The sequence below is a fragment of the Phodopus roborovskii genome, unplaced genomic scaffold, assembly GCF_943737965.1.
Source record: "Phodopus roborovskii unplaced genomic scaffold, PHOROB, whole genome shotgun sequence".
Taxonomy (NCBI): domain Eukaryota; kingdom Metazoa; phylum Chordata; class Mammalia; order Rodentia; family Cricetidae; genus Phodopus; species Phodopus roborovskii.
This window is the reverse complement of record NW_026126651.1, coordinates 4,551,224-4,578,267: the sequence shown is the minus strand read 5'-3', so window position 1 is coordinate 4,578,267 and position 27,044 is coordinate 4,551,224. Positions and strand designations below refer to the sequence as shown.

Below are 27,044 nucleotides of genomic sequence, written 5' to 3'. Positions count from 1 at the left end.
CTGTCCCTCATCAGCTGCAGCACTGGGGCAAGTGGCCCCTCTGGCACACCCGGGCCACACAGTAGAGCTGGCCCCCAAGATGTAGGTGTGGGGGAACTGACCCTGAGGACATGAAAGCAAGGAGAGCTGGCCATGCCCCTTGCTACTCTTTACAAGGGGTGAACCAGCCAGGATAATGCAGGAGAGCTCCCACTGGTGATGAGGACAAGGGGGAGCTGGCAGGCTGACCAACCCTGCAACTACCCAGGCACAGAAACAGCATTATGTGTTGGCCCATCCCAACATCACCCCATCTATTGTCCAATGGAGCACGGGAAGGAATAGGTCCTTAGACCCAAAGCTTCAGGACCTCCATGACACGGGGCAACAGTAAGATAAAGTAGAGGAGTGAGGGCCAGCATCGCTAGTGTATCGGGAGCCAAAGGCCTTGGACCAGACCAATGAGTCTTTGCAGCAAACACTTGCAAGTAAAGATATATAGATAAGGTAGGTGTAGCTTATTAGGATGTGAGTAATCACCTACTAAGTTTAAACCAGAATACAGCAGTTTCTTTTTGATACTTTATGAACCGTAGCAAGAAAATTTGGTTTGATCTTGATTCCCCCGATGCAATTAAAATGTTGGAGGACAAGGTCTTTCTTTACTTAGATTTGTTTTAATCGCTTCCTCGTTTCATCTAATGGCCAAGGGGACAATTATTTCCTTCCTTAGTCTAGATAAATTCCATTTAAAATTGCTGTGTGGCTAGACCTACGAGAGCTGTGAGCAGAGATAGACAAGAGTGTAAGGATTTCCAAGCAGTGGCATGGATTGGATAGGCATTAAGTAATCTGTTATATTATTCTATCTGGTCATATTTTGTGTTTAAATTTTAGTCATTTTCCTTAGCTATTATGAAACTATTGAAGAAAGAATAAACCTGCCTTTCTATAAGGTGAACTTGCATTGTAACAAATGGAAGCAGACAAGGTTTTGTAGGTAAAGGTGTTTGCTTGAGCTGTAGCTCTGCCAGCCAGTGCAGATATACTTGAGTTTCTGAACCTCGTTTTGAATATTTTTACATGTCAAAACAATAACTCTAAGATACTTCCAGGCTGGTATCATCAGCATGTGTCAGTAAACTTCTTGCAGGAATAGCTTGCTTTTAAAGTCTTTCAGTTTGCATTATCATTTTATTTTATGCATGAGTGATTTCTTTGCATGTATGTCTATGTACCCTGTACCAGGTTGCATATGGTTGTTGGTAACTATGGTAACTATGTGGGTTCTGGGAATAGAACCTGGATCTCCTGGGAAAGCCGCCTTTTCCCTTTACCACTGAGTCCCCTCTCCAGCTCCCAGGAAGGTTTTTAATGTCTTGTCCCCAGCCTGTAATTGATGGTCACCAATGGTGCTGTTACCAACGAATTTTACAGAACACGTTGCATGATGTATGTAAAGTTCTTTACAAACTCATTGCGTCACCACAGAGCTGTCCCACATCACATAGTCATGGAGTCACAAATGTCTCACATGTCCCTCACAGTTTCTCATAATTTTTATTTTTATATAAGAACTACAAAAACCAGGAACACGTGCCCAAGTCTTTTAACATGGTCTTCAGGGCCCAGGTGTCATCTATCTGTATAGTTTGGAGAGTCAAGCTGAAGACGTTTCCTTCCAGCACTGTAGTCTTCTGCCCGATGGCCCCTCTTGCCTGCTTCCCTGGGCCACTCTTACTTGGCAGAGATACTTCATTACATTACTCTGATGCAGAAGTATACTTTAAACATCTCACTGAAGACGTGACTCACACGAGTTTCCATGGCGTGATTTCTCAAGATGCGTGTCTGTTTCTTGATGAACACACCAAAGTTGATTTTGCCAAAATCTTTTTGGAGGTTGTGTTTTTTGTACACGTGTGCCAATCTGCTGAGAGTAGGAAATAGTCCTTCAGTTCCAAGGTCTGCACTCTCCTCCAGCCCAGGAAGCAGCTTACAGTCAATTGCTGAATCTGTGGAATATGAATTTACCCAAGAGATAGTAAATGATGTGGAAAACAGCACCGTTGCGATACATTCTGCTCCTTTGACTGGTTCTCAGCATCCTAAACACACCCTGTGGCTTTTTATCGCTAGACTCGTATTAATTATGTGATGACGGCAACGTACGGCCAGGACATTTTTCCAGGGTGACATTTTCTTACTACAATTAAAATTTAAAACTGTTGTTCACCCAGCTCTCCTATGAATCCAAGGAGCTCAGCCTCAACCATTTCAATCAGCTGCATTCATAGCAAATTTCAACAACTTTATTGGCCAACAAATTGCATGAATGGTTATAAGGTGACACTTTTCAGTGGCTTATCCTCAATGGAAGTGGCATAGAATTGCAGGAGTAGGAACTTTACTGTCAGAACAGCAAAACGGAGAATCAGCTATTCAATGCGTATCTGCAGTAACTGATGTGAGCTAGATGCTGCGATTAGGACATGGTGATATGCAGAAAGAGCTTAGCTAGTGTCCTTGAGGGTCTGATGGTTGGGGTGGTTGGGATGGGGGGGTGGTGACTGAGTGCAAAGAACAGTTGTGAGCATTGCCTTGTTGTGGGCGTGCAACAGGGAACCCTCTCACCTGAGAAGCATTTGGGGAAGCTTTTGGGGGTGAAGTATGGGTTTCATTTGTTTCTGAGAGAAACACCCTGACAAAAAGGAGCACTAGCTGGGAAAGGACTCACAATCCCAAGTCAGAGTTCATTACTATTGGAAGTCAAGGCAGGAGCTTAGAAAACTATACTTAAGGATAGAGGGAGACTAACTCCAAGGACCGGACCGTTGCCTGCTTGCTTGTGCTCAGCTAGTTTCCTCTTCTGTTGTATATGCTTCAGAGTCCCCTGCCTAGGGGATAGTGCCACCCACACTGTACTGGGTCGTTTTTATATCAATTAGCAACAAAATACCCTGGAGACAAGCCCATATGGTCCTCTGCTACAGATATTTCTTCATTAGAATTCTCTTTATAGGTGAGTCTATGCTGTGCCACATTGACAGTTAACATTACGGTCATCAGGTGGGATGGAATAGCTTTGTAAGACTTACCAAAATGTGGAGGTTAAGTCTACACCCTTTCAAGGTGCATTTCATGTTCAGATGAGGAATAATTTGGGATGCGGTAAACATCTCCGCTGTGAGGACAGTGGGTTATTTATGGTGGCAAAACATTGGAGCCAACTAAAATATTCAAGAGTAAAGAATTCATTGCATTTATTGTGTTTTTTATAAAGTGTTATCAAATACCAAAGATATTTTTGAAAAATTAAAAACATATTTATTGCCATAAAAGACTATATAAATGATATTTATTGGGGAACGTAAGTTCTAAGGTAATGAGAATTGAAAAAAATCTTTGCTACCAACTCACCCCTTTTGAGCTGTTCATCTCAGATGATTTCAAATAAATCAATAATTATTGCCGCAGAAGCCTCTGTTGATACCAGCTCTCATTTAACACATGCCAAGCCTAAGTGCAACCAAAGCCCGCCTTCCATTTATTATTTCAACTGATTTGATACAAAGCAACTGGGAAAGTATTGCTACATTTATTTCTTCACCTGTGTAGAACAATCAGAATGTATCAGTAGTATTGATACATTTATTTAATCACATGTGTAGAACAATCAGAATGTATCAGTACAGAGGCATATTCCCTGAGCAGCATATACAAGGAATTGTTTGGGAGCTCCACGATATGTGACCTAAACTAAGTCTTTGTTTCCATGACAGCATTCTGTGAGGAGGGCTGCAGATATGGAGGTACCTGTGTGGCTCCTAATAAATGTGTCTGTCCTTCTGGATTCACAGGAAGCCACTGCGAGAAAGGTAAGGTGAACTGGCCTGTTTTTCAGGTGTATGTGTGGGTGGGAAAGAGACTCAGAGACAATGACTGGAAGCTGCTTCCTTCCCTCAGAGGTCTCTGGGAGCTGACTTAATACACTGATTTGATGGTGGACGTAGCTTTCTAAAGCTGGTCCCTTTTGATGATGAGCAGACAGCATATTGTACTGCTTCTTTCTGAACATGGAGTCTCATCTGCCTCCCTCCAATGCATCTAGCTTAGCAAGGTCGGGTCCTTTCTCTACTGCAGCTTTCTGCCTGTATTCTTATTTAGTGCTAATTAGAGACCTGCCCTACTTATCATCAATCTGGTAACTGTTCCCAAAACTGCTGGAGTTACAGCAGTCTGCTGTGTCATGGAGCCTGAAAGGGCAGCACATGCTCTTTGAATAGAAGAACATGAGATAATTCCAGCAGCAGGGTTATTGTTGTGCTTGGGATGTTATTCCAATATTGGTTTATTGGGAATGTTATCATTTATGAACTCAATAACATAAGTCAGTATAGCTCCTCATATGCACCTTCCTGTTTGCACTAAGTGTGGCATTTACACATGGCACTATACCGTGAAATCCAGTCCACCTGGTGATTGGGAATGCCATACCTGTGTACATGAGGAGTTTGAAGCTTACACTGGTGTTTATGAACTTGTTGGCAAGGGGGTCAGAGTGCATACAAAGTAAACATCAAAATTTATTTTGCCATGCATTTTTCTGAGCTGCACTCTCTGCATTGTGTTTCCCCGAGTCCTGCATATCACCCTTGACACTTTGCTTAGGAAAATAGGCATGATGTTACAAGTAGCCCCATTAGTCAAGGAGGGGCAAATATCCCTATTTAATGATGCAGGTAAGGAAAGATACTACTGTATTTCTTTTGTGCTTAAAAGCTTCTGAATTAACATCATGGATTTTTAAAAATGTGGCCATTTGCTGGGCATAGTGACACATACATTTAATCCCAGTATTGGGGGGCAGAGGTAGGTAGATCACTGTGAGTTGGAAGCTAACCTGGTCTACATGGAGACCTTCAGGCCATTCAGCAATATACAGTAAAACTCTGTCTCATAAAAAACAAGCATGAACAATTACTTTTCTCCACTCTGGCCAGTATGTTACATTTCACTGTCTATTCTGTACTTATATTCTAATCCCTTGAAAATATGCCCATATTGAACTTCATTAAATAGTAAGGCAATCAGTGAATGACTGACCGTTGTTTTCAGAGATTGTGATCTTATCAACAAACCAAATAACTCTATTACATAATAGTAATTAATTAGCTTATTTTTAAGTGCCAGGGATTTGCTTTGTGGAGGTTAAGAATTCTTGTTCAAGGGAAGTTAAGGGCAACTTTTCTTGCAATGCATTTGATTTTAGTTTGCTTTTTAAAGGAAAAAAGGAATGAAAGGCTCTTATGTTTGATCTAGAAGCCCTTTGTATCCTTAAACAGAGTCTGTCAGAGCTAACATGCCGTGAATGGTGACGTTCATCATGGAAGTTGCAGACACTACTGCTAACGGAGCTCTCATCTCTATACATTAATTATGTATTAATCTTTTTCAGTGGTTATTTTAATTTTAGAAAAAAAACATTAAAGTGATATGTAAAGGTTATTTCCTTTTTGTTGTATTACACAGAGTCTTGTTAAATTGGCTTCCCTGGCTTAGAACTCACAGGGTAGACCAGGCTGGCCTTGAACTCACAGTGATCCACCTGCCTTTGTCTTATGATTACTTGGATTGAAGGTGATTGTTACCACACATAGCATGAGATACACATTTTTAATCCCATTTATTTGGATGACAGTTGTAGCTGATCTGGAGTCAGTAACTCTTGCAATAGCCTAAAGCTGATAGATTTATTCAAGTTGCATCCTATAACCTGTGCTTCTTAAAGACAAATGAATGACATTCTTGTTAAAATATAGATAGTTCCTTTAGAGTATAGTATTAAGGATATATGGAAATAAAACAGGAAGGTAAGACCGATAAATTATAGTACTCAGTATCAAATGTTTGCTATGTAAAGAATATAATGCCTAACTTCAAAACATTAACATTTTTAGCAAGCTGTATGAAAGAGAAATGTTGATATGCAGTAAGATGGTTTGGAGTATATTTTATGCAATAAAATTATAAATCCTAGTATTTAATTATTTAAATAAATAGTTGAATATTTTGAGTTAAAGTAAGATGTTCAATATGAAGAAGGTACATGTTGCCTAAAACAAAACAATAATACATAGATCTGACCCCTCCAAGGATCAGCCAGCATTGAGAACGAGGGAGCAGATGCTAAGAACCCGCTGATGGGGAGGAGGTAGAGACACTGTCTTCTGTATACAACAGGCTGTTGCAGTCTTGAGCATCCTGAGGCTGTGGCTACCTACATCAACCCCGCACACATACAACCACAGACATGACTGGGATGAGGACTGGGATGATGACTGGGGTGATGACTGGGATGATGACTGGGAGGATGACTGGGAGATGACTGGGGTGATGACTGGGGTGATGACTGGGGTGATGACTGGGATGATGACTGGGAGGATGACTGGGAGATGACTGGGGTGATGACTGGGGTGATGACTGGGATGATGACTGAGAGGATGACTGGGAGGAGGACTGGGATGATGACTTGGAGGAGGACTGGGATGATGACTGGGGTGATGACTGGGAGGATGACTGGGAGGATGACTGGGAGGAGGACTGGGATGATGACTGGGGTGATGACTGGGAGGATGACTGGGAGGATGACTGGGAGGATGACTGGGGTGATGACGGGGTGATGACTGGGATGATGACTGGGAGGATGACTGGGAGGATGACTGGGAGGAGGACTGGGATGATGACTGGGAGGATGACTGGGATGATGACTGGGATGAGGACTGGGGTGATGACTGGGAGGATGACTGGGAGGAGGACTGGGAGGAGGACTGGGAGGAGGACTGGGAGGATGACTGGGAGGAGGACTGGGATGATGACTGGGGTGATGACTGGGATGATGACTGGGAGGATGACTGGGAGATGACTGGGGTGATGACTGGGGTGATGACTGGGATGATGACTGAGAGGATGACTGGGAGGAGGACTGGGATGATGACTTGGAGGAGGACTGGGATGATGACTGGGGTGATGACTGGGAGGATGACTGGGAGGATGACTGGGAGGAGGACTGGGATGATGACTGGGGTGATGACTGGGAGGATGACTGGGAGGATGACTGGGAGGATGACTGGGGTGATGACGGGGTGATGACTGGGATGATGACTGGGAGGATGACTGGGAGGATGACTGGGAGGAGGACTGGGATGATGACTGGGATGATGACTGGGAGGATGACTGGGATGATGACTGGGATGAGGACTGGGGTGATGACTGGGAGGATGACTGGGAGGATGACTGGGAGGAGGACTGGGAGGAGGACTGGGAGGAGGACTGGGAGGAGGACTGGGGTGATGACTGGGAGGATGACTGGGAGGAGGACTGGGAGGAGGACTGGGAGGAGGACTGGGAGGAGGACTGGGATGATGACTGGGATGATGACTGGGGTGATGACTGGGAGGATGACTGGGAGGAGGACTGGGAGGATGACTGGGGTGATGACTGGGAGGATGACTGGGATGATGACTGGGGTGATGACTGGGATGATGACTGGGATGAGGACTGGGATGAGGACTGGGATGAGGACTGGGAGGAGGACTGGGATGATGACTGGGAGGAGGACTGGGATGATGGAGGAAGGGGAGGACAAGTGAATAAGAGAGGGCATGGGGAGTGAACGTGACCACAGCACATTGGACTCTCGTAAGAACTTGCTAGAAAAATTAAAAATATATGTCTGTACCGCTTCCCCCCCACCCCAGGCGAGGGGAATTGAAACATGAGGAATGGCTCCGCAAGTCTACATTTTCACCGAGTAACTCTGGGTACTACAGCATTTAGCCACAACATCTACTGCATATTTTAAGCTTACAAATCTTTGAGGAGGTCATTGCTACACAGTAGGGCCAATAGTCCGTGGCATCCCAGGAAGGTTACTATGGATTCTTTTGTCATATTGATCTCCCCTTTGTCCTGTTTCTCCACTCAGTCAGGGAAGGTTTGAAGCACTCCTCACACTTTGGCTTCTAATGTCCAGTTCAACAAAGTGTAGGAATGGGAGAAACTCGAGACCAGAGGCAGAAAGGAACTGTTGCTAGGCAAGTCCTTGCTTTCTAAATAAATACAGTCAGCAATTCCATATGCTTGGATACTTACAACATCTCAAATGGGAAAGATCCATTAATCCAATAATCGTTTGTATTTGAAGACATCTGCGTGAGAAGATTTGAGCACATTCATCCATTTGTGTACTGGCCGGTGTTTTCTGGGAGTCTTCACAGAAAAGATGAAATGCATATTTCCCCAATCAGTTGTGCACTGTGAATTGTGTGGTGACCACAGCAAGTCTGTGTCCTGTCTGGGCTGAATTATCTTCTAGTGTTCATCATTAGCTTTTGGCCATCAAGTCTATGGGCCCCTGAAAAACCCTGCTTTTCCTGAGAATCACAGAGCCAATGGGAACATGCCGGTACCCTGCTGAGGACCTGTGGTTCAATTACGCTAACCCTCCTACTTGTTTCCTTGTAGGACTAAAGGGCCTCATTCGAGCCACTTACACATGTTTCTCTGGCTCCTCGAGTTACTGTTTTTATTCAGTGATTGTGGGGTGCAGCTTTTCAGAATTCAAGTACCCTCACTGAGGTTGCCGAAGATGTTCTATTAAATAACATGCTGTTTGTAGTGGAATGAAATGGCAGACCTTGCTTGTACGTAGCACAGAGATCAGCAACTGTGCATGTGGTTTCTCTTGATGTGGGTTTGTTAAACTTCAAGTTTCCATAACCCCACTCATGGTAGACCAACAATGTCCCCGTTGTTTCCCAGACATGCCATGCTAGTTTTAAATTTACCATTTGCGTGTTTCTTCTGTGTGCCTTTAGCATGATTCAGTTTCATGTTAATACAGAGAATTATATAGGATAGGATCACAGTATTAGGTTCTATTATTATGCTAAATGGACATAGCGTTAAACTGCTCCCAGACTTCTTATCTTTATCCCAACGTCTTTGTCTCAACCCTCATCAGAGGTGTTTGCTTTCATTAGTTATTAATAGAACACTGGTCAGTTTCAAATGGATGAATACGCTCAGCGAAACCATCACGTGCCCCAGTTGGTCATTAATACGGGGGCCCACAAGCAGTCATCACGCAGAGAATAAGAGACCGCAGAAGAGTACCTCTAACTGGGACAATAGCATCACCCTTTCCTCACCCAGCTATGGGATTCCCTTGGAGGATGCCAGAGGCAGCAGGTACCTGTAGCAGGGTACCTGTGGCAGAACAGCACTTCCCAGATCTCACAGCACAGTTACCCATGGATTCCCAGCAGCTGTGATGGGGAATACACAAGATGTGCCCAGAATCAAGTCAGCCAGGAGCCCAGCAAGGATGGGGTGGGGTTTATGAAGTTCCACCCCCTAGTTGAGGAGCTATCGGGAAGTGGCCACTGCTGGGGAGAGGCAGAATCCGTTTTCTTCAGGGAATAAGGGCCTGCAAATCTAAGTGCGGGGCGGTAGATGGTTCAGGGCATAGAGGCAACACCAAATAGATGGAGGTTTATCTCCTTGTTTTTTATTTGTTTTTAAAGGTCACATCAAGTTTGTAGGGGAAAGTACAGTGTGGTCCTTGGCTCTTAGCAGTTCCCTTCTTGTCTCTGGAAGGTCTAACTCCCTGCCCCTTAGTGGCCTGGTTATGCCACCCTGACAGGTGATCAAATCGTTTCAAAGCAGGTACCTGACCCTCACCCCAAGCTTAGTCCAAGTGCAGAGAGCGGCCTGCTGAGTTTTAATTTCTCCCTTGCATGACTTGGGGACAGGCTCAGAACCAGCATCTCAGACTTCCAGACCTGCAGCAGATACCAGCTGCTATGTATTCTGTCATGGGGAGGATGTCCAGGTTCTTGAAGTTTCCACCCTGAAGTTCTCTTCCCGAGAGTGAGATCTTGGCAAATAGTGTTCCTCCTCAGAGGAAGTTATCCCCCCCTACCCCCACACTATCCCTGCCCCCCAAAGCTTCATGAGTGCCCCCTGCTGGATTTGAGGGCTTGGGTTCAGAGAGTCAGAAGGCAGGGGCTGATTAACACAGGCTGGGCATTTTACCTATGTGGTAAATCTAAAAGGCTCTTAAAATTGTTACATTATTATGTACCAGAACCCTAACATGGAAAAAAAATCCCAATTTAGAATATTAATACAATGAATTTTAATAAATGGAGATAAATAAATGAATAAATAAGTTTCATGAGGTCTAATTGTTACATTCCATAAAGGTTGCCTGAAACTGTGTCATAGTGAGGCTGAGGATGGAGAATGCCACTGGGAGACTTGTAAGAAGATCCTATGAATTTGGGACTGTTTCTAGTAGCAGTGTAGCATTAATTTCTGTAAAGCTGTTAGCACCTTCGCTGTTCAGAAAGGAGCCAATCATTTTTTAACAGATTGACATTCACCATAAAATAGATGAAGGCTATTAGGAGTTACCCTGTCTGGGCTGCAATGCAGAAAATAGTAGCTATTTAGGTGGCACACAGCTCTTACCTCCCACCAGGCAAACTCGTACTACTGAACTGTGAAAGTCAAGAGTTTGCTTCAGAGTCTCATTTTTAATCCTGTTTTCTGGAAAATAAAAACACCCCTGTAACGTGAAGGGCACTGGCTAAACAGAAAGCAAGCAGCCTTCTGTGACCCTGTGACCAAAGGCAGCCCAGAATTACAAACTTACCTTAGCACATCCTCATAATTCTCTGAGTCTAAGAACATGTGCCACACTGTAGATCATGCAGGGGAAGCGGCTAATTGAAGCCCCAAGCTAGGTCTAGAAGGAATATCACTAAGGCCTTGCTTCACTCTCTCCTATCCAGTTTGGTCCAAAATAGAATGGATCAAAGCACATGATCTATGCGTTCCTCCTGGAGCTGGCATAAATGATAAGCAGCTCCTGATTCCAATAGGTAAGGTGGTTTTATCACAGCCTCCTGTTTAACAGAGACCTCTAAATTTTCTGTAGGTGACTGCAGTTTTAACCAAGTAGATAGCATCCATGAGGGGAGATCTGGAAGATTATTGCATTAAATAATACCTTGCTAAGAAAACCTTTCCCGAACCCCTAGTCCTTAAAGATAAACACCAAATTCTGTAGTGTGGTACATAAAGACCTCTGCCCTTTTCACACGCTTTATCTCCTCCTCTTTTAAGCCTCAGATTTTAGCTCATCTTAAACTACTCCCAATTTCTGAAATGCTCTCTATACTTTCAAATCACTGAACTTTTTCTTTGTAATTTTTCTCTCTGCCTATAACACACACAGGCTTAAATGTTTATCATGGATATGTGTAATATCCAGAAATAGCAGTGCCAGGTTATTGAAAGTCTCTGAAAATTCAAAAGAATGTATTCTACTGTGTTCTTCCTAAGTATTTTGTGTTCTGTGTACTGAGATACTAAATCCATTCGTTTATCTGTTTTATTGTCCACTCAGACTGCTTAGCCCAGCTTTTGAAATTAACATATAGTCTGTACGAGACAGATTTATGCCAACTGTCTTAGACACTGTCTAAGAGGAAGGAACCTCAATTGTGAAAATGCCTCCATCAGATGGGGGTAGGGTTAGGCAGACCTGTAAGGCCTTTTCTGAATTAGTGATTAATGGGGAGGGGGCATAATTCAGCTCAGAGTGGGTGGGGATATCCCTGGGCTGGTAGTCCTGGGAGCTATAAGAGGAGCTGTAAGAATGCAGCCTAAGCAAGCCAGTAAGTGGCAATCCTGCTCCGAATTCCTATCTTGTGGCTGTTGCTCGGACTTCCTCTTGTGAAGAGCTGTGATGTGGAGATGTAAACAAAATAAACTGTTTCCTCCTGGAGTTGATTTTGGGTATGGCATTTCATCACAGCAATAGAAACTCTAACTAAGACAGAACACAATCTTCATATGGAGTTCTTCCCTAAATCGTTTGGGAACGATGTTATCATTATTTCTCATCTAGGTCCTGGTGGGAAAGTTTCTAACTCTGTTCCTTTCACTGTTAAATACACTTAGACTATTTAACACCGGGCAGGTTGCATCATTATTAAAATATAAGTCTGACCCCTCATTCATCTGTTGCAAATTCTCCGTAGTAAACATCACAATCATTGCAACAGCCTATGAGCAAGAGACTCTCTTATCCAAAGGCCAGGCTTCCAGAGAGCTTGCCCACCACTGTCCTAACCCTGCAGGCGGATTTTCCCCAGACTCTGATACCTGCATCCCATGGATTATTCATTTCCTCACTCAGCACACTGTTGCACTTATATAGCTTGCCATTGATTGCCTCTTCCTCCCTTGTGAGATGTCACTGTCTATCGCTCAGCTCTCACAACAGTGTGCGTAGTTTGGTCTTCACCCATGAAACATTTACAGGGTCAACAAATCCATGAGTCAATAAGGCTTCTTTTATACCAAGTGAGCATATTCCCATGGCTTCAGTGTCATGTCCACTCATCAGTCGTCATCAGCCACCCATGTGTTAATGATCTATGCAGCAAACGTCTTCCTAGTTCTTGTTCTATGGCTCATCACCAGATGCTATTCCGAAGGTGACTGTGCTTGAACCATTGCTTAAGGAATGGCTGGGAAGAGGGATACCATTACCATTCTTGTGTTATTGTATGGGAGACCTGAGGTTTAAGGGGTAAGGTGACATGTTAGAAATCACACAAATGGGATTGGGGTGTATACCTATAGCATCATATGCAGTATTTTTTTTTCTTTTTTTTTTTAGCTCTACTTATCTGTACTAAAATATTCTTGAAAATAATTTTTCGTCTATTCAAATTACTATCATTGCTCTTCTTAGTTTTTACAACTATTAAAGTTTTGACCTAGTAAATACTTGATAAATATTATACTTAGTCTCAAACTTTAAAATAATCCTAGATATAGAAAGAAGCAAAAAAATATAGCAGATAGGGGAACTTTATAAAATATTGAAAAATTTCATTGAAGTATGCAAAATGTGTAAGCCACACAGACTTAAGTAAATCTCTTGATGGATTTATTTATTTTGAGTCAGCATCTTATGTACTTTACTTCAACTGTCCTTTCCCCCACTCAGTATAGCTAAGGATGACCTTGAACTTGGGATCCTTCTTCATCTACTTCCAGAAATCTGAGAGACAAGCATGGGTCTTTGTGCCCGGTTCATGCTGTACTGAGGATCGAACCTGGAGCTTCATGCATACCAGGCAAGCACTGTGTCAACTGAGCGATGTCCCCAGCACCCATCCCTCCCTTGAATTAGTGTGACTCTTCTTTCTTTCTACACATAGGTGAAGCTTAATTTGAATAATTAATAACTACTCCAGATCTTCATTGAGTGAGTAAACTTATTTTTAGTTGGAAGGTCACAATTCAATACATTTTTATAAAGAGGAACATTTTTTAAACCAGTGAAAACTAAACATAGGATATTGTCTTCCTCTCCAAAGGCCTCTCTCTGGTCCTCTCCCAGCTTTCTGCAGAGATGCCATAGTTGATGCTTTGGGGAATTGCTGCGAGAGATCGGGTCCTATTCTGATATGTTTGCTGTGTATTATTTCTTTGCTTTATTTCTCACATACTGACTATAATGTGACATGGACAAGTTCTTCTATGGTCATGTCTGTCTGATTTTTTGATGCCTCTTTTGTTGAGGTTCATTTCTTGCTCTCAACTGGGGAACGTTTCTGTTTCAGTTTCATTGCGTAGAATGTCTATGCATGAACGTTTAATCATAGGCCCCTCTTTGGTCTCTTGGGTTCTTAGGGTGGATATTTTCATTTTCCTCCCAGTTCTTGAACATTGCCGTCATAGTTGTGTACTTTTTCTCTTTCCTGAGGGCCCGACATATGCTTCTCCCTCCCTAGCCCTCCGTCTGAGATGCCCTTCAGTCTCCCTGGTCAAGCTCATCCGAGGAACTTGTCCTTCTGTGGATTTTCCTTGACACGCTGAGCTTTAATTTTTCTTTATTTTTACATGTTTTCGGAAGCCTCCGTTTTATTGTTGATTTTTCCATCCATGTGGATTTTTTCCCTGTGTTGCTGGTCTCCTTACCATTTTATAGACTCTGTCCTTTGAGAAATGGACTTCCCTCTCTAAATCCTAGCATGAGTTCATCTGCTTTTAGGTTACTGACCACCTTTAGTAAAGTCGTGTCTCCTTCCTTTTTATGGTTATTGTGTTTCAGTGTTGTGATTTGTGCTCTGGCGTTTTGAACATCTCTTCTCGTTTTATTTGGGAATCTTCTTATTGAACTGCCCATTCTCAGGAGCTCAGTGTCCAATTTGTTTTGAGATGAAGCACTGGCTTCTTCCTTCCAAGTCACCAGGCTTCAGCTCTTCTGTCTTTTTTTCCACCCGCAGACCTCTGCTCTCTTACCAGTCTGTGAATTTATGACATGATTTCTCCTTTTCTCCTGCCCCAAATTCTCTCTTTAAACAGGTTACACAGAAAAGTTTTCTCCGCTCTGTCACATTACCCAGCATCCCCCTTTCCTTATCTGAGAATAGTTACTCTAGGGGTGAGAAAGGAGGGTGCTGTGCCGCGTCTCCTCTGGGATGGGGAAGTGCCTAGATCTCAGAGTCTGGACCAGCTAGCTCCTTGCTTTTCTGATTGTTCTATTTACTTCTGTATGCTTATGTTTTCATCCCTCTTACTTAATACTGTACTACTTTGTGGTTGTGTGGGGATTTTCCTCCTTATCTTTCTGCTTGTTAAACTATTAACGTCTACTGTTCTGTTTGATTGTCATTTACTAAGTGTTATTCTGTTATGTTCACTTCTTCCATTTAGGGTTTTCTTTGATGTTTGAAGGTAACGCCAGGGTCTTTTGTTTTATGGTTACTTTCTATTTTGTAGCATGTAGAGTCCTCTTTTTCCTCTGTTAATTTGTTCATCTTTGCCTTTTCTGAGGCATTCTCCAGGCTCTACCTATCTGCTCACCTTTTAGATAGAAGCATTAAAAATGTTGACTTTAAACTCATTTTGTCTGTGTGGCATGGTGATCCATAGAACTTGCAAAGGCTATTCTTCCATTTTTTTTTCTAGATGTGGCAAATGTGGTTGCTGGTATTCCTAGAAAAAGGCAGGAGCTGAAAAGTTGAGTCTATAAATTTTTAGTTGGTGCCTGCCCCTCTGTGCTATGGTTTTGCTTTTGCTCTGCTTTTGCCCATCTGCATTTGTGGTACCCTATGCTGAGAACAGAGCTGTAGCGTCTGCTGTGTTGAGAGGGCAGGGGATGGGCTGGGGTAAAGGAGGAAGTCGAGGGACTGTAACTGCCTTTTAATCTAATTTCTAGTTAATTTTCCTCATTTATCCTCCCATTCCTCATAGTTGCAGAGATAACAGCACCATCCATCCTGAGATCCAAGGTGTAAATCAGGAAGCATTAGGCTTTCTCCCCAGTGGGCTCTGAGCTATTTTTCTTATGTCTTCCAGCTGAATTAATACTCATCTATCTCTTTTCTAGTTTCTAAAATGGTGCTCCCCTTGTGACTTCTCCTGTGTGCTTGGCCCTTGAGGCCTTAGCCCTTCGTGATTTCTTTCTACCACGTAGTTGTTAGTGTTTGAAGGAGAAAGCAGTGGTAAATGTGCACACTTAACCCAGTTCTTCAATCAGAAAGCCAGGCCCTCGGTTTGGAAAGTGTGTTTGACCCCTGGAGGAAAAGCCATAAAGAATCCTGGGCAGCATGATGATTTATATTTATTACATTGAAAATAATCAGAAAGTACAAATGTTTCCTCTTTCAGAAGATGTAATGAGGCTAAGGGAAGGGATGAAATTTCATTCGTATGTATCCAGTCTCAATGACTCCTTAAAAGATATTAGGAGAGGATACTTGAAAAGATGAATATTTTCCCTTTGGAAACAGAATAGCAACCTAATTTCAAAGACCAATAGAGCATTATTTAAGATGTTAAATGTTTGAACTCTTCTCTTAAAATTTAAAGATGTTCTAGGAAATTGAAACTGTAAATTATTATTCCACTGAAGATGCTAAAGTTGAGTTTAAGAAAATAAAAAAACTTAGCTAGGTGATGACCGTGCAAGCCTTTAATCCCAGCGCTGAAGAGGCAGAGTTAGGCAGATCTCTTGAGTTCCAGGCCAGCCTGGTCTACAGAGCTAGTTCCAGGACAGCCATGGCTACACAGAGGACCTCTTGTCTCTAACTCCATTCCCCCCCCCAAAGAAGAGAATTTTATTTGAAATAAAATTTCCAATGATTTGGAAGTGACAGTTTCAATGGTTTGGGAAATGACAAATAGATGTCAATACAGGCAGACAGTAAATGGGAGTGTCACAACAGTTGGGGTTGAAGCACTATCAAGGCTTCATTAATGATCTGGAAGAAGGAGGATTCAATGCGTTAATCAAATCTACAGAAGGTCCTTTCTAGAAGTTACAAATACCAGGAGAACTAAGAAATAGGAGACAAAGACCGGAGGCCAAGACCTACAATAGCTGTGGGCACAGAAGAGCACAATTACATTTGGAAAGCATAATTGTAATCGGATACATTTCATCCAGTGAAAGGGGAAGCTAAAGTGCAGTCAATTAATAGTGCACAGGACACGGGAGCGATGGGAAGTCCTGCAGGCTGAAGAGAGACCTATTTATCTGCTGGAACAGAACGTTCTGAATTCCGAAGTAAATTCATTGAATACAGGAAAATGTGCTTTTAGTGAGTTTACTTATTTATTTTTGTTAATACTTAAATGAGTTGGCTAGTTTTCTTTAAGAATTCGTTTAACTTTCAGGAGTGCTTAGATTCTAGTATGGTATAGAGATCACAGAATCTTAAGGACATGCTAATGTATTCATGAGGTCAAGGTCAGGAGCATGATGGGAAGAAGAAGATAGCCTTGGGAATTACTGAGACAGGCCCCATTAAAGCAGTGATTGTCAACCTTCCTAACTCTGTGATCCTTTGATACTGCTCCTCAGAATTATACTAACCACAGAATTATTTCCTTTTGTTGCTACTTCATAACTATAACTTTTTTGAGTCAAATTTGAAGCAAGCTTTATTAAATACTGGCCAGGACAATGGATACTGACCAGATCCGTACTCAGGATTCCCAGAGTGTGACACAGAATTACATTAGACAGGGGCTTATAAAGGCACAAGGCTACATACTTCCTACTTTTGTCCAATCAGGGCAAGCATAGATCCTGATGTACTTCCTGCCTCTGTACTTTCTGACTATGTGTGATCAACATAACTATAAATTTATTGTTATGAATCGTAATGTAAATACCTATGTTTCCCCTATTGTCTTAGGAGACCCTTGAGAAAGGTTTGTTCGATCCCCCAGAGAAGTCATGATCCACAGGTTGAAAACCATTGCACTAAAGGAAAGTGTTGGTGTGAAACCGTTAGGTTGGGAATATTGGTGGATATCTTTACTCCCCGTTCCAGGAGCACAGCTGACTGTAGGAAGCTCTGTAGGGTCTGTATATTAGAATAACTTTCCTACTTCCAAAGATCAGTAGAAGAGAACCCTACTGAGGTCTAAAGATAGTAAATCTAATTCTGGGAAGTACACGTGGTACCCATTAGATCAGAAAAATAGAACGGAGAAACACACAGGCAATGTGCCGATCATTTATCAGTGACCTTGTTTTTGTCAGGATGATCCTCAGCACTTCACTTAGTTGACAATTTTAATTCTCACATGAATTATATAGGGCCAGACACCCCCAGCTGAAAGAGACAGGAGCCTAGGAAATGTCAGAAAAACCACCTAAGGTCAAACTTACAGGAGCCCAGGGACTGGGCTGTGTTAAATGTTCCCCACAGAATATCAAGTGACATGTGCAAAAGGCGTGTGTGTGTGTGTGTGTGTGTGTGTGTGTGTGTATACATTTCAATAATTTCTGTTGGATTCTATAGGCTCAATCTGAGCAGAAAAATACTTCCTTCTGTGAGTTTTGTTGATGTAGCTGTCCTGACAGGTAAAATGTGTGAGCATAAGTTATTCTTCAATTTGCAACAACCAGAAAAAAAATTGTCGTACAAGGAGGTCTGTATTATACCTTGGTGAATTGATTGTTGGTCTTGGTAAGTGAAATAATTAGCTAATTAACATACAGCCAGAATTACAAAATTGTGTAGAGCTTTGCCTGGCTACTATTACCCTGGCATCACTATTTTAGGAATTGCATCTTTGAGAGGTGATGCATCCATTTTTGAATATTCAGATTATCCGTGCTCCATCAAAGATACATTTTGAAAGTCTATCTCCTACTAGAATTACCAATTTGATTTGCATAGGTCACCCTCCTACCAGTTTTAATAGGACACTGATACAATTGGCCTTATTTAGAGTTAGCTGTCATATGTGCCAGCATTTGAAGGGGTTAGAAAGAATTTATAATTTTTTTATTGTTTTGTTTGGGAGCAGTCAAAATGGGGAAATGTCTTCATGGTTTGCCCTTGGATGTGCGCAGTGAGAGAGATGAGCACACGGGAATGTGAACAAAGGGTGAGGGAGAAGCGGCCATGCAACAGGACCCTGGGTGCTTGGTGCTTGATGCCGCAGCTTCCTGCTGTCCTTCCTCAGGCCTCGGAAGACTGAGCGCCAGGATGAGGCTGGCTCTGTGCTTATAACAGAAGGGAGCTGCTTTGAACCGAAACACAGTTGAATTGAGGAATTGTCCATTGTCCCTTCTGGAGGCAGACAAAATAGCTTCTGAAGTTGTTTTCAGAAAAGTGGCTGAATATTCCTTCTGACTTGTAAACTTACCTTTAACCAAGTAAAAGGCATAGAGAGAAGATAGAGTTTCTGTTTAGGGATGAGAACTCTAAAAATCACTTCTATCTTTGCCTATAAAGACTGGAGCTCCTGCCACCCACCAACAGAATTTATCCATGACAGATTGGAATCATATCTATTACTGTAGTGACAGTAATTTTTCTGTCATTCAGTACCATAGGAGAAATAACACAGGCCATGCCATGGAGTATAGAACCTTAGAAGCCATGAAATATTAAAGGTGTAATTCTACTTTCTGACGTCTGTGGAAATTACATTGGTCTCTCTGAAAATAACACCTGAATTGAGTCTCAACTATGAAGAAGGGACTTAAAAGAAATAACAGAAAAGCCACAATCAATCCTCAAAATCAACCATGTTTGAGAATTTATTGATTAAGAAAAACAAACAGAAACATCAGCTAAGATGACAGCGAGACTAAAGAGATCAGATCAATCCATGGGCACATTAAATGTCTTTTCAGTACTGTCTTCGATCACAGTAGCAAGTAGCTGGAGGTTTGCCTGAAGCAATTTTCACTTGTATGAGCTGAAGACAAAACTGCCTTCACCACATAAATGACTTTTTGCCCTGGTGACTCGTCATCAAGATCTCCGTACTCCAGGAAACCATTCCCATGAACTTGCCATCACACACAATGGGAGAAAAGTCTACAGGGAACCAAGATCATAGGAGGTGGTTGTGGGTGCAGCTACTTTCTCTAAAGAGATTTCCCAGTGCCAGCAGTTGAATTGGCCACATTTGTAGCCTTTCTTAATGCGTTCATATGTAACAAATTACACATACACTAGTCTGCCTCCTTTAGGTAAGAGCAAATGGTTTCAGAAAGCTGGGTTACAGGGCAGAAAGAGATCATTTCTAGAGACTCAGATCCACAGGAGTTGGCAGCAGGGACAGAGCTTCTGGTATTGGTCTACCCCACACATGGCTTATTTCCTGAAGTGTATTGATAGAACAATGACAAGTCAAGGTAGCGGTGAGACCACTACCTGCATTCACACATGGCAACTACGTTCTCTGTATTTGATATAATGCTGTTGGCCCGGTTACTTATTTCTCATCTGCTAGCTCTACCTTAATTATTAACCCATTTCTGCTGATCTATGTATTTCTCTTACCGGGGGAGCCAGCCGGCAAACTGGTTTCTCCTGACTCTCCATCTTGACTCCTCCTTCCTCCTTCCTCTTTCCTCCTTGTCTCCTAGTCCCGCCTATCTTCCTTTCCTATTGGCCAACAGTGCTTTATTCATTAACCAGTATGAGAAACATATACAGAATGACATCTCGCATCAAAGCATTAAAAAATATGAGCCTACAGGGACCGTTCTCATTCCAACCGTTCCCACATATTGTCTGATAGATTTGAATGTAAGTACTTGTGTTTATGTGCTGAATTAAGAAATAGAATGCACATAAACAATTTTTCCCATCTGTGCCTATAAGAAAAACAAAAAGAGAGACACTAAAAAATTTTCTCAGTGGTTAGGTAGGTGGAAGGCTGCAGGTCAGTGTTGTAAATTTAGATGATTTACCTGCAAAGGCTACATTGGGGGAAAAAAAGCAAAAAAAAAAAAAAAAAAAACAACAACAACTCTACAGTTGTGTTACTAAGGAATATTATCTCTCATCTGTAAAAGACGGTGTTGGTAATAGAAGGTGCTATTGGCAAGGACCAAATATGATGCTGATAATGGGACAAATGGACAAATGGGGACAGTGGTCTTAAATAAAGGAAAGGCCATGTCAGTTGTTTTCAGCCTGGGCTGGTCCACTTTTATATCTCGTGACTTCTGAATATTAGTTTAAGAGATGTGTTTTATGTATGTGGAATTTTTCCTGCACACGTTATCTGTGTGCTCTTTGCATGCTTGGTGGCTGCAATAGCCTGAAATGGGCTTCAGTTTCCTGGAACAGAAGTTAGAGATGGTTGGGACCCGCCATGCATGTGCTGGGAATAGAGCCTTGGTTCTCTGCAAGAACATCCAGTACCCTTAGCTGCTAAGCCAATATGGCGTTGCTAATGTATGTATAATTCCACAGATGGAATAGTTATGCAAATGTGAGACATTTCTGTGCACGTCATTGACAGATTGCTTTGTGATTGGATATTATTTTTAAAGAAACATCTATTTTCCTGTAATTTTGATCTGTTCTTTTGTTTTTCTTAATCTACCAAGAAGGCCACCCTTAGTTCTTGTAATTCATTGAGAAAGTCGCCTTTTGCAACAGAGGCACGGCACCCTGACCACTTCTCCGGCTTGCCGTGCTCTGTGAAATCGTAGGTTCTGACCTGTTGCTTTCTTTGTTGCTGTTGATTCTCTGCCAAGTGGACTTCCATTGTGCTGGCCTGTGGCATCTGACTCTTACAGTGGCTCCGTGTATTCCTGTGAAGCCTGACTCTTTACTTAGTGATTGGTTTTAGTTCTTCAGTGTGGAACCGGTTAGGAAGATGTAGCCCCTCCACATGGCAGCTTTCCAGTATTCAAGTGACAAACCTAAGTTTATCCAAATTAATGCCATCTTTTGTGTTTGTCCCTAGCTCCCAAATGTCATATTCATGTTGGCTCATGTAGGCCCTCCCCTCTGTTCATAGTCTTCCTGTGAGTTCCGAGTCATGGCTGAAGTTAGTGAGTACCTGATGTTCCCTATATTGCTATCCGTTTCTTGATTTGATGACACCTTTTTCTCACGCCACCAGTGTCAAGCCACGTCAGAAAGAAAAACTGGCGTGTCGTAAATACACAAAGACTCAGACTGTCCCATTCCGTTAGCATACCAGCTTCCACCCTCTTCAGTTTTGTAGGATCGTACAGGCTCTGTCTCTCTTCTCTCTGCATGGTCACTGGTGTCAGAGTGAATGATCCTCGGTCACCATGGTGCCAGGGCGATGGTGACAGCAACAACATCAGAAGGCACAGAAAGAATGGATGCCAGCAGGGGATGCTAAGAGGGCCGGTGTCCGTCCAACAGAAAATAAGGCATTTCAGATGCCATGGATGGCAGAAATGACAAATTGACAGTGTGTCTCAGAATGTCATAGTTACAGAAAGAATACGGCAGTGAAAAACACCACATTTAGTTTCCATTCCATTCTTCCTCCTTAAATTATATAACCCTTTCTATAACACTGGCTGTTAAAATCTGAAACATCCTTGCCACAAAGCAATTTTAATAGAAAATACAAACTGCCTTTTCAGTGGAAACATAAAAGAATTTTATCGGTTGATAATGTAAGTCCTTTGGTCTGAGCTTCCCTGGGAGCAAGAATATATATTTTGGGTGATATAAGTCATTTGGAAATCATAAAGTCACTCCAAGAATCCAGAAAGAAAGAAACAGCTAAAAGGGGGCAGTTGGGAAGATTTTACTTCTTTGACAAATACAAAAAGATAACTTTTTTCCTAAGTTCTTGAAAATAACTGCTTGGGCGACAAACTACACAGATACACGCAGAGAGATTAAGAGATGTGTGTGTGGGGGGGGGATATAGGTGTATGTGGTGTGTATACATGCGTGTGTGTGTGTGTATGTGTGTGTATGGTAGGTGTATATGTGCATATACATATATGTATATGCATATATATGTATGTGTATTTGTATATATGTGTGTCTATGTGTAGGTGGTGTGTGTACATATGTGTGGAGTCCTGTCGCCATCTTTTAATGATATTTGTTGAGGGGGGTCTGGGCATGTGTCATACAGGGAAGTAAATCATGTGAGGAGATAAGAATGTAAACCTGGTACAGATTGACTTCGCCAACTTGGATCTGACATCAGGGAGTCTAATAGCAGGCAATTTATTCCCAGTGTATTTAAGTCCAGTATGCTTTGGAGAAAGTTTCCTGGTATAATACAATCCCCAATTGCATAAGAAAACATAACTACATTGAAAGTCAACTCATGATGTGCGTTATTTCTTCCAAGAAGATGGGGTTCTAGAGACAGGCTAGCTGTACTAGCTTCAGAGCCTAAAGGTCTGGTTTGGTATTGGTCATACAAATAGTGTAGAGTTCAGTTGGGTTTTTAGCCATCTCTGGTCTTGGTTGTGGGAGCTTGGGGGAGCCTCTGGCTACCAGAGTCATTTAGATTGCTACCCACCTTCGGTCTTGCTTATAGGAGATTGGTATGGCCTGGCTCAACGGATAACACAGATCACCAGACACTTAATCACTTCCAATTCTTAGCTTTCTGGATGGACAAACAGGTTTTTATCTTTCCCATTGGAAAGACAACCCTGTATGCTTAACCTTCCTGGTTTCTCTGGAGATCAGTGGATACAATGGCATTCATGATATGCTCCCAACAAATTGTAGACTTAAAGTATCTTTGATCCTAATGTATAACACATGGTATACAGAGTAATCATTTCTACTGTGTTGATGAGGAATAAATGCCATTTAGCAAGTGGGTGCTGAGCTATGCCTTGGGCATAGTGTATGTTTTCTGAACAGTTACCATTCCTTCCCTTCCCTCCCCTCCCCTTCCCTTTCCTTTCCTTCTCTTCCCTTCTATTTAATGTTTTAAAACAGGAAAAGAGTTAGGCTTCCACTTAAATCTTTGAAATGATCTTCAAATATAACACCTGCATTAAACATTTATATCTAGACTTCCAAAGAGCAGGTGCAGCCTTAGATAATTCATTGGGCCTTCCTGTTGGTTCTTGCATCTGTCAAGAAGTGGCCGGTGACATGGTTGGGTTCCTTGGGTCTTCAGCTGTGCATCCTGGAATGCAGAGGGGATCTACACTGACCAGATCTGGCAGCTGTGCTAGAAGAATTCCCCTCTGATCTCTTCCTGTACTTTAAACATCACTTCAGCACCATCTCCCGGCCATCCTTATAGAAGCTTCAAGGCCAAGCAAGACATTGCCCACAATATTTCCTTTTACAAGAAGAAATTTAATGATTACCGTTTTCTCACAGAATCTGGTTTTCTAATGGGGAATTGTCGAAATTTTCAGTTGTGAATCCATGAGACCTAAACACTTACATGTTCTTGCCATGTGACCCCTCCCGTCTCTACTGAATGATAGGTCCCCACATGCCCATGGAGAGCAAATGGCAAGGACAAGAAGGAAAATATGAACGGAAGAAGATCCAAATTTCCTGGAAATTCCCATTTTAACTTTTATTTCATTTATCTGTTGTGGGAGAAGGGCCAAATACAAGCACTGGGTTGTTCCTTGGACCCCACCAACTTTTCTCCCAAAGCAGAGTCTCTACTAGCCGAGAGCTAATCAAATAGGCTAGCATCACTGGCCTAAAATCTTAGGGATTCTCTGCTCTACCCTCCCAGTATTGGGGTTACAGGTACACACTACAACACCTGGAAACTTTTACATAAATTCTGGGAATCAAATTCAGCTCCCAGGGTTCATACAGCCAGCAATTTACTATCCAAGCTATCTCCCTGACTATAAGTTCCTCCTTTTAAAATTCACCTTTCTATAAAGATAATGGCCTGTGTGCTACCATGAATTCTAACATCATCCCACAGAGAAGGAGGAATACTTTGAAGTATCCGCTTTAACATAAGCAGACATCGTCACCAAAAGATCCTTGCATGCCACATCAGCAATATTTAGAGCCTGCTGAAGTCTCTGGAAACCTCCCATCAGTTCTGAAGTGACCCTGAGCATGACAATTCTTGATCAGAGCACAACGTAAAGATGAGAGCAGTTAAGAATCGTCTGGCCTCATCGACACTGATTCTTAAGGAATTGAGTAGTATAGTTATCAGCTGTCAATAACTACAGAGGGGGCATTGACACGGTGTGGTCAGACGTGGCTGGTCTACTGTGAAGTGTGTCCTTTGCTTCTAATATGGATGGTAAATTGTACCACACAGAATTTGTTTTTGTTACTGTATATTAAAATCCCACTTTATGTCCCTTCCTCTCTTTTCACAGACCAGTAGGAAATCAATCTCTTATCACACTGACTAGGGGTCTACCCAGGATCCAGTGACTATCTTGGGGTCTATATATAGATATTGGCTATTATAGAAACGTCATAGAGCAACTCTCTGTGCATCCGAATATATACGCCTCCTTAGTAGAGGAATCCATCCCAAAGTTCCATCAACAAAAATGTGGTTTGCTTTCCATTGATTGAAATCCCATGGCAGTGACCCAATGTCAAGGCACAGCCAGAAAGAGGTGATCAGTCTTTTTGTCTTACCTATTTTCATCTGAGATACCTTGAAGATTAGTCAGCTTTCTCCTGCTGGCCAAATATTGGCCCAAACAGCTGGTCTCACACACTGATTTTCTCTGTAGGTTTAAAACAACTATCTGGTTCTTTCAAATAATGTTATCTTGGCTGTCTCTGGATGTATGGATTAGATTAAATGGCATTGGTAGATAATTTTGTGTGAAACATAAGACCTGAGGGAGAGACATGTAGTGAGATAGTTCTGTGGCAATGACCACGCCCATTGGGTTGTGGAGGAGGGGGGGCGGCTTCTGCTGCCTGGGGGCGAAACCCAGGTAAATCCCACTTCTGACACCAGATATTGCAGTAAATAAGGATCAGGATAAACAAATAGGCCGAATAGATGTTTATTCAGGGGAAAAAAAGGATCAGGATAAACAAATAGGCCGAATAGATGTTTATTCAGGGGGAAATAACTTACAACCTAGACAGATGAACACCAGGAAATTCAACCCGATCCTCTCCTGTCAGAGTCACCCCAGAAAGAGACCGCCTTTCCTGGCCCCCTCTGACCTCCTTCCACAGGTCACTCTGCCCATGGCTCCACCCCCCAATGGGCGTGGTCAGTGCCACAGAACTATCTCACTACAGCCAAATCATCTTATATAAAATGAAAGTCACAATAATGAGGAATAATAGAGACTTAGTCGCTCTTCATGCAGCCCACCTGGTCCACAGCGAGGGTTAACTTAGTGCCTTTTTCTCTGCCAAGTTCTTTATCTGGTGCTAACATTTGCATTGGGGACACCTGAAGTTTAGACTAAGGGCCTTCCCATATGGATCCTTGCCCTCTGTCAGGCTATCAAATTCTCGTTTTTGGAGAATCCCTTTATTATTGTGGTGGTTTATGTTGCTTGTCTGCAAGGGGTTTCACTGAGCATGTTAACTGAGCTAGGAAGGTCCACCCGAACATGGGAGGCTCCGTTTGATGCACTCTGTCTCTGGCTAAGTAAATAGGAAATATGACACTGAACAGAAGTCTTCCTCATTCTCTTCTTGCTTCCTGACTGCGGGCCTGGCGTGAGCAGCTGCCTTCAGCTCCTTCCGCCAGTACTCTCCTGCCATGATGAACTGTATCTCTTTGAACTGTGAGCTGAGCCAAACCCTTCCTCTTTCACGTGTCTTCTTGTTAGGTATTTTGTCACAGCCATGACACAAACATCGAGTAAAATTACTCATTTTGGAGAGGACAGGTGCAAAATGGTACACGCCAGGCCCCTTACTCCTACTTCAGCCAAAGATGCTTCTCATCTCCCAAACGAGGAGAATACGGGTTGATGAAGAGACAGAAGAAGATGAAAATACAGGTTTTGTGTTTTCCCAAGCCTCATGACTTCCCATAACTCTACTCCTTAACTACCTGACAAACAAGCTATGGGTGTGGCTCAGGCCCTGGAGCACCTGGGTGTTTCCCTCCCTGTGGACATTGGTGCTGTTCAATAGGATGGTGTCTTCTTTGGGTTCTTAATAAGAACTTCGGTGCATGCACTGAAGACTCCAAGAATGTGACTTTGATCCTTCTATTGTATAGTTTTGCTTTCACTGTTGGTAGAAAAGGCAGACCTTTAATTTTTCAATGCAGTGTTTATTATTTTGGATTGGTCTCTATGGTCTGGGCTAACTTACACAACACTCTGTGCCCTGAGGTAATTGAGATCAAGGGAAAAGTTTCTCGTGGAAGAAGTCAGATCTTAGCCATGAGAAAACTGACCCAAGTTCAATGCTGTCTTCATGTGCTCTTTCTGTTTATGGATATTCATTAATTCTTCTGTGTCACCATCCAGACGACTCACCAGCCTGTATGTCTAAGCTTAATCCTTTCCAAACTCTACACCCATACTTGACTTTGAAATTAATATTTCCTTATATCCAAGCAGGCTTAATACACTAAAAGTCTTTCCTTATACTGAATTACTTTTCTGCTAAACGTGGGTATGCTTTTTCTTCCTCACGACTCTCCTTTATTTGAAAGCATATTCCCTTGCCAATACCTGGGAAGAGTTTTTACCTAAATTAGACTTGACACTTAGGAAGATGCTCACAGCCCCAGATGAGTCCAAAGTA

General features: G+C 42.4%; 1 protein-coding gene across 1 annotated transcript in view; it reads left to right on the top strand.

Annotated features, from left to right (window-relative positions):
- The window catches only part of Nell1 (neural EGFL like 1), a 651,975-nt gene that overhangs the window by 491,813 nt on the left and 133,118 nt on the right, over positions 1-27,044 (top strand). Inside the window, exon 14 of the mRNA XM_051174243.1 lies at positions 3,762-3,857. Within this exon, the coding sequence (XP_051030200.1) occupies positions 3,762-3,857 (96 nt within the window). The remainder of the gene's footprint in view (positions 1-3,761; positions 3,858-27,044) is intronic.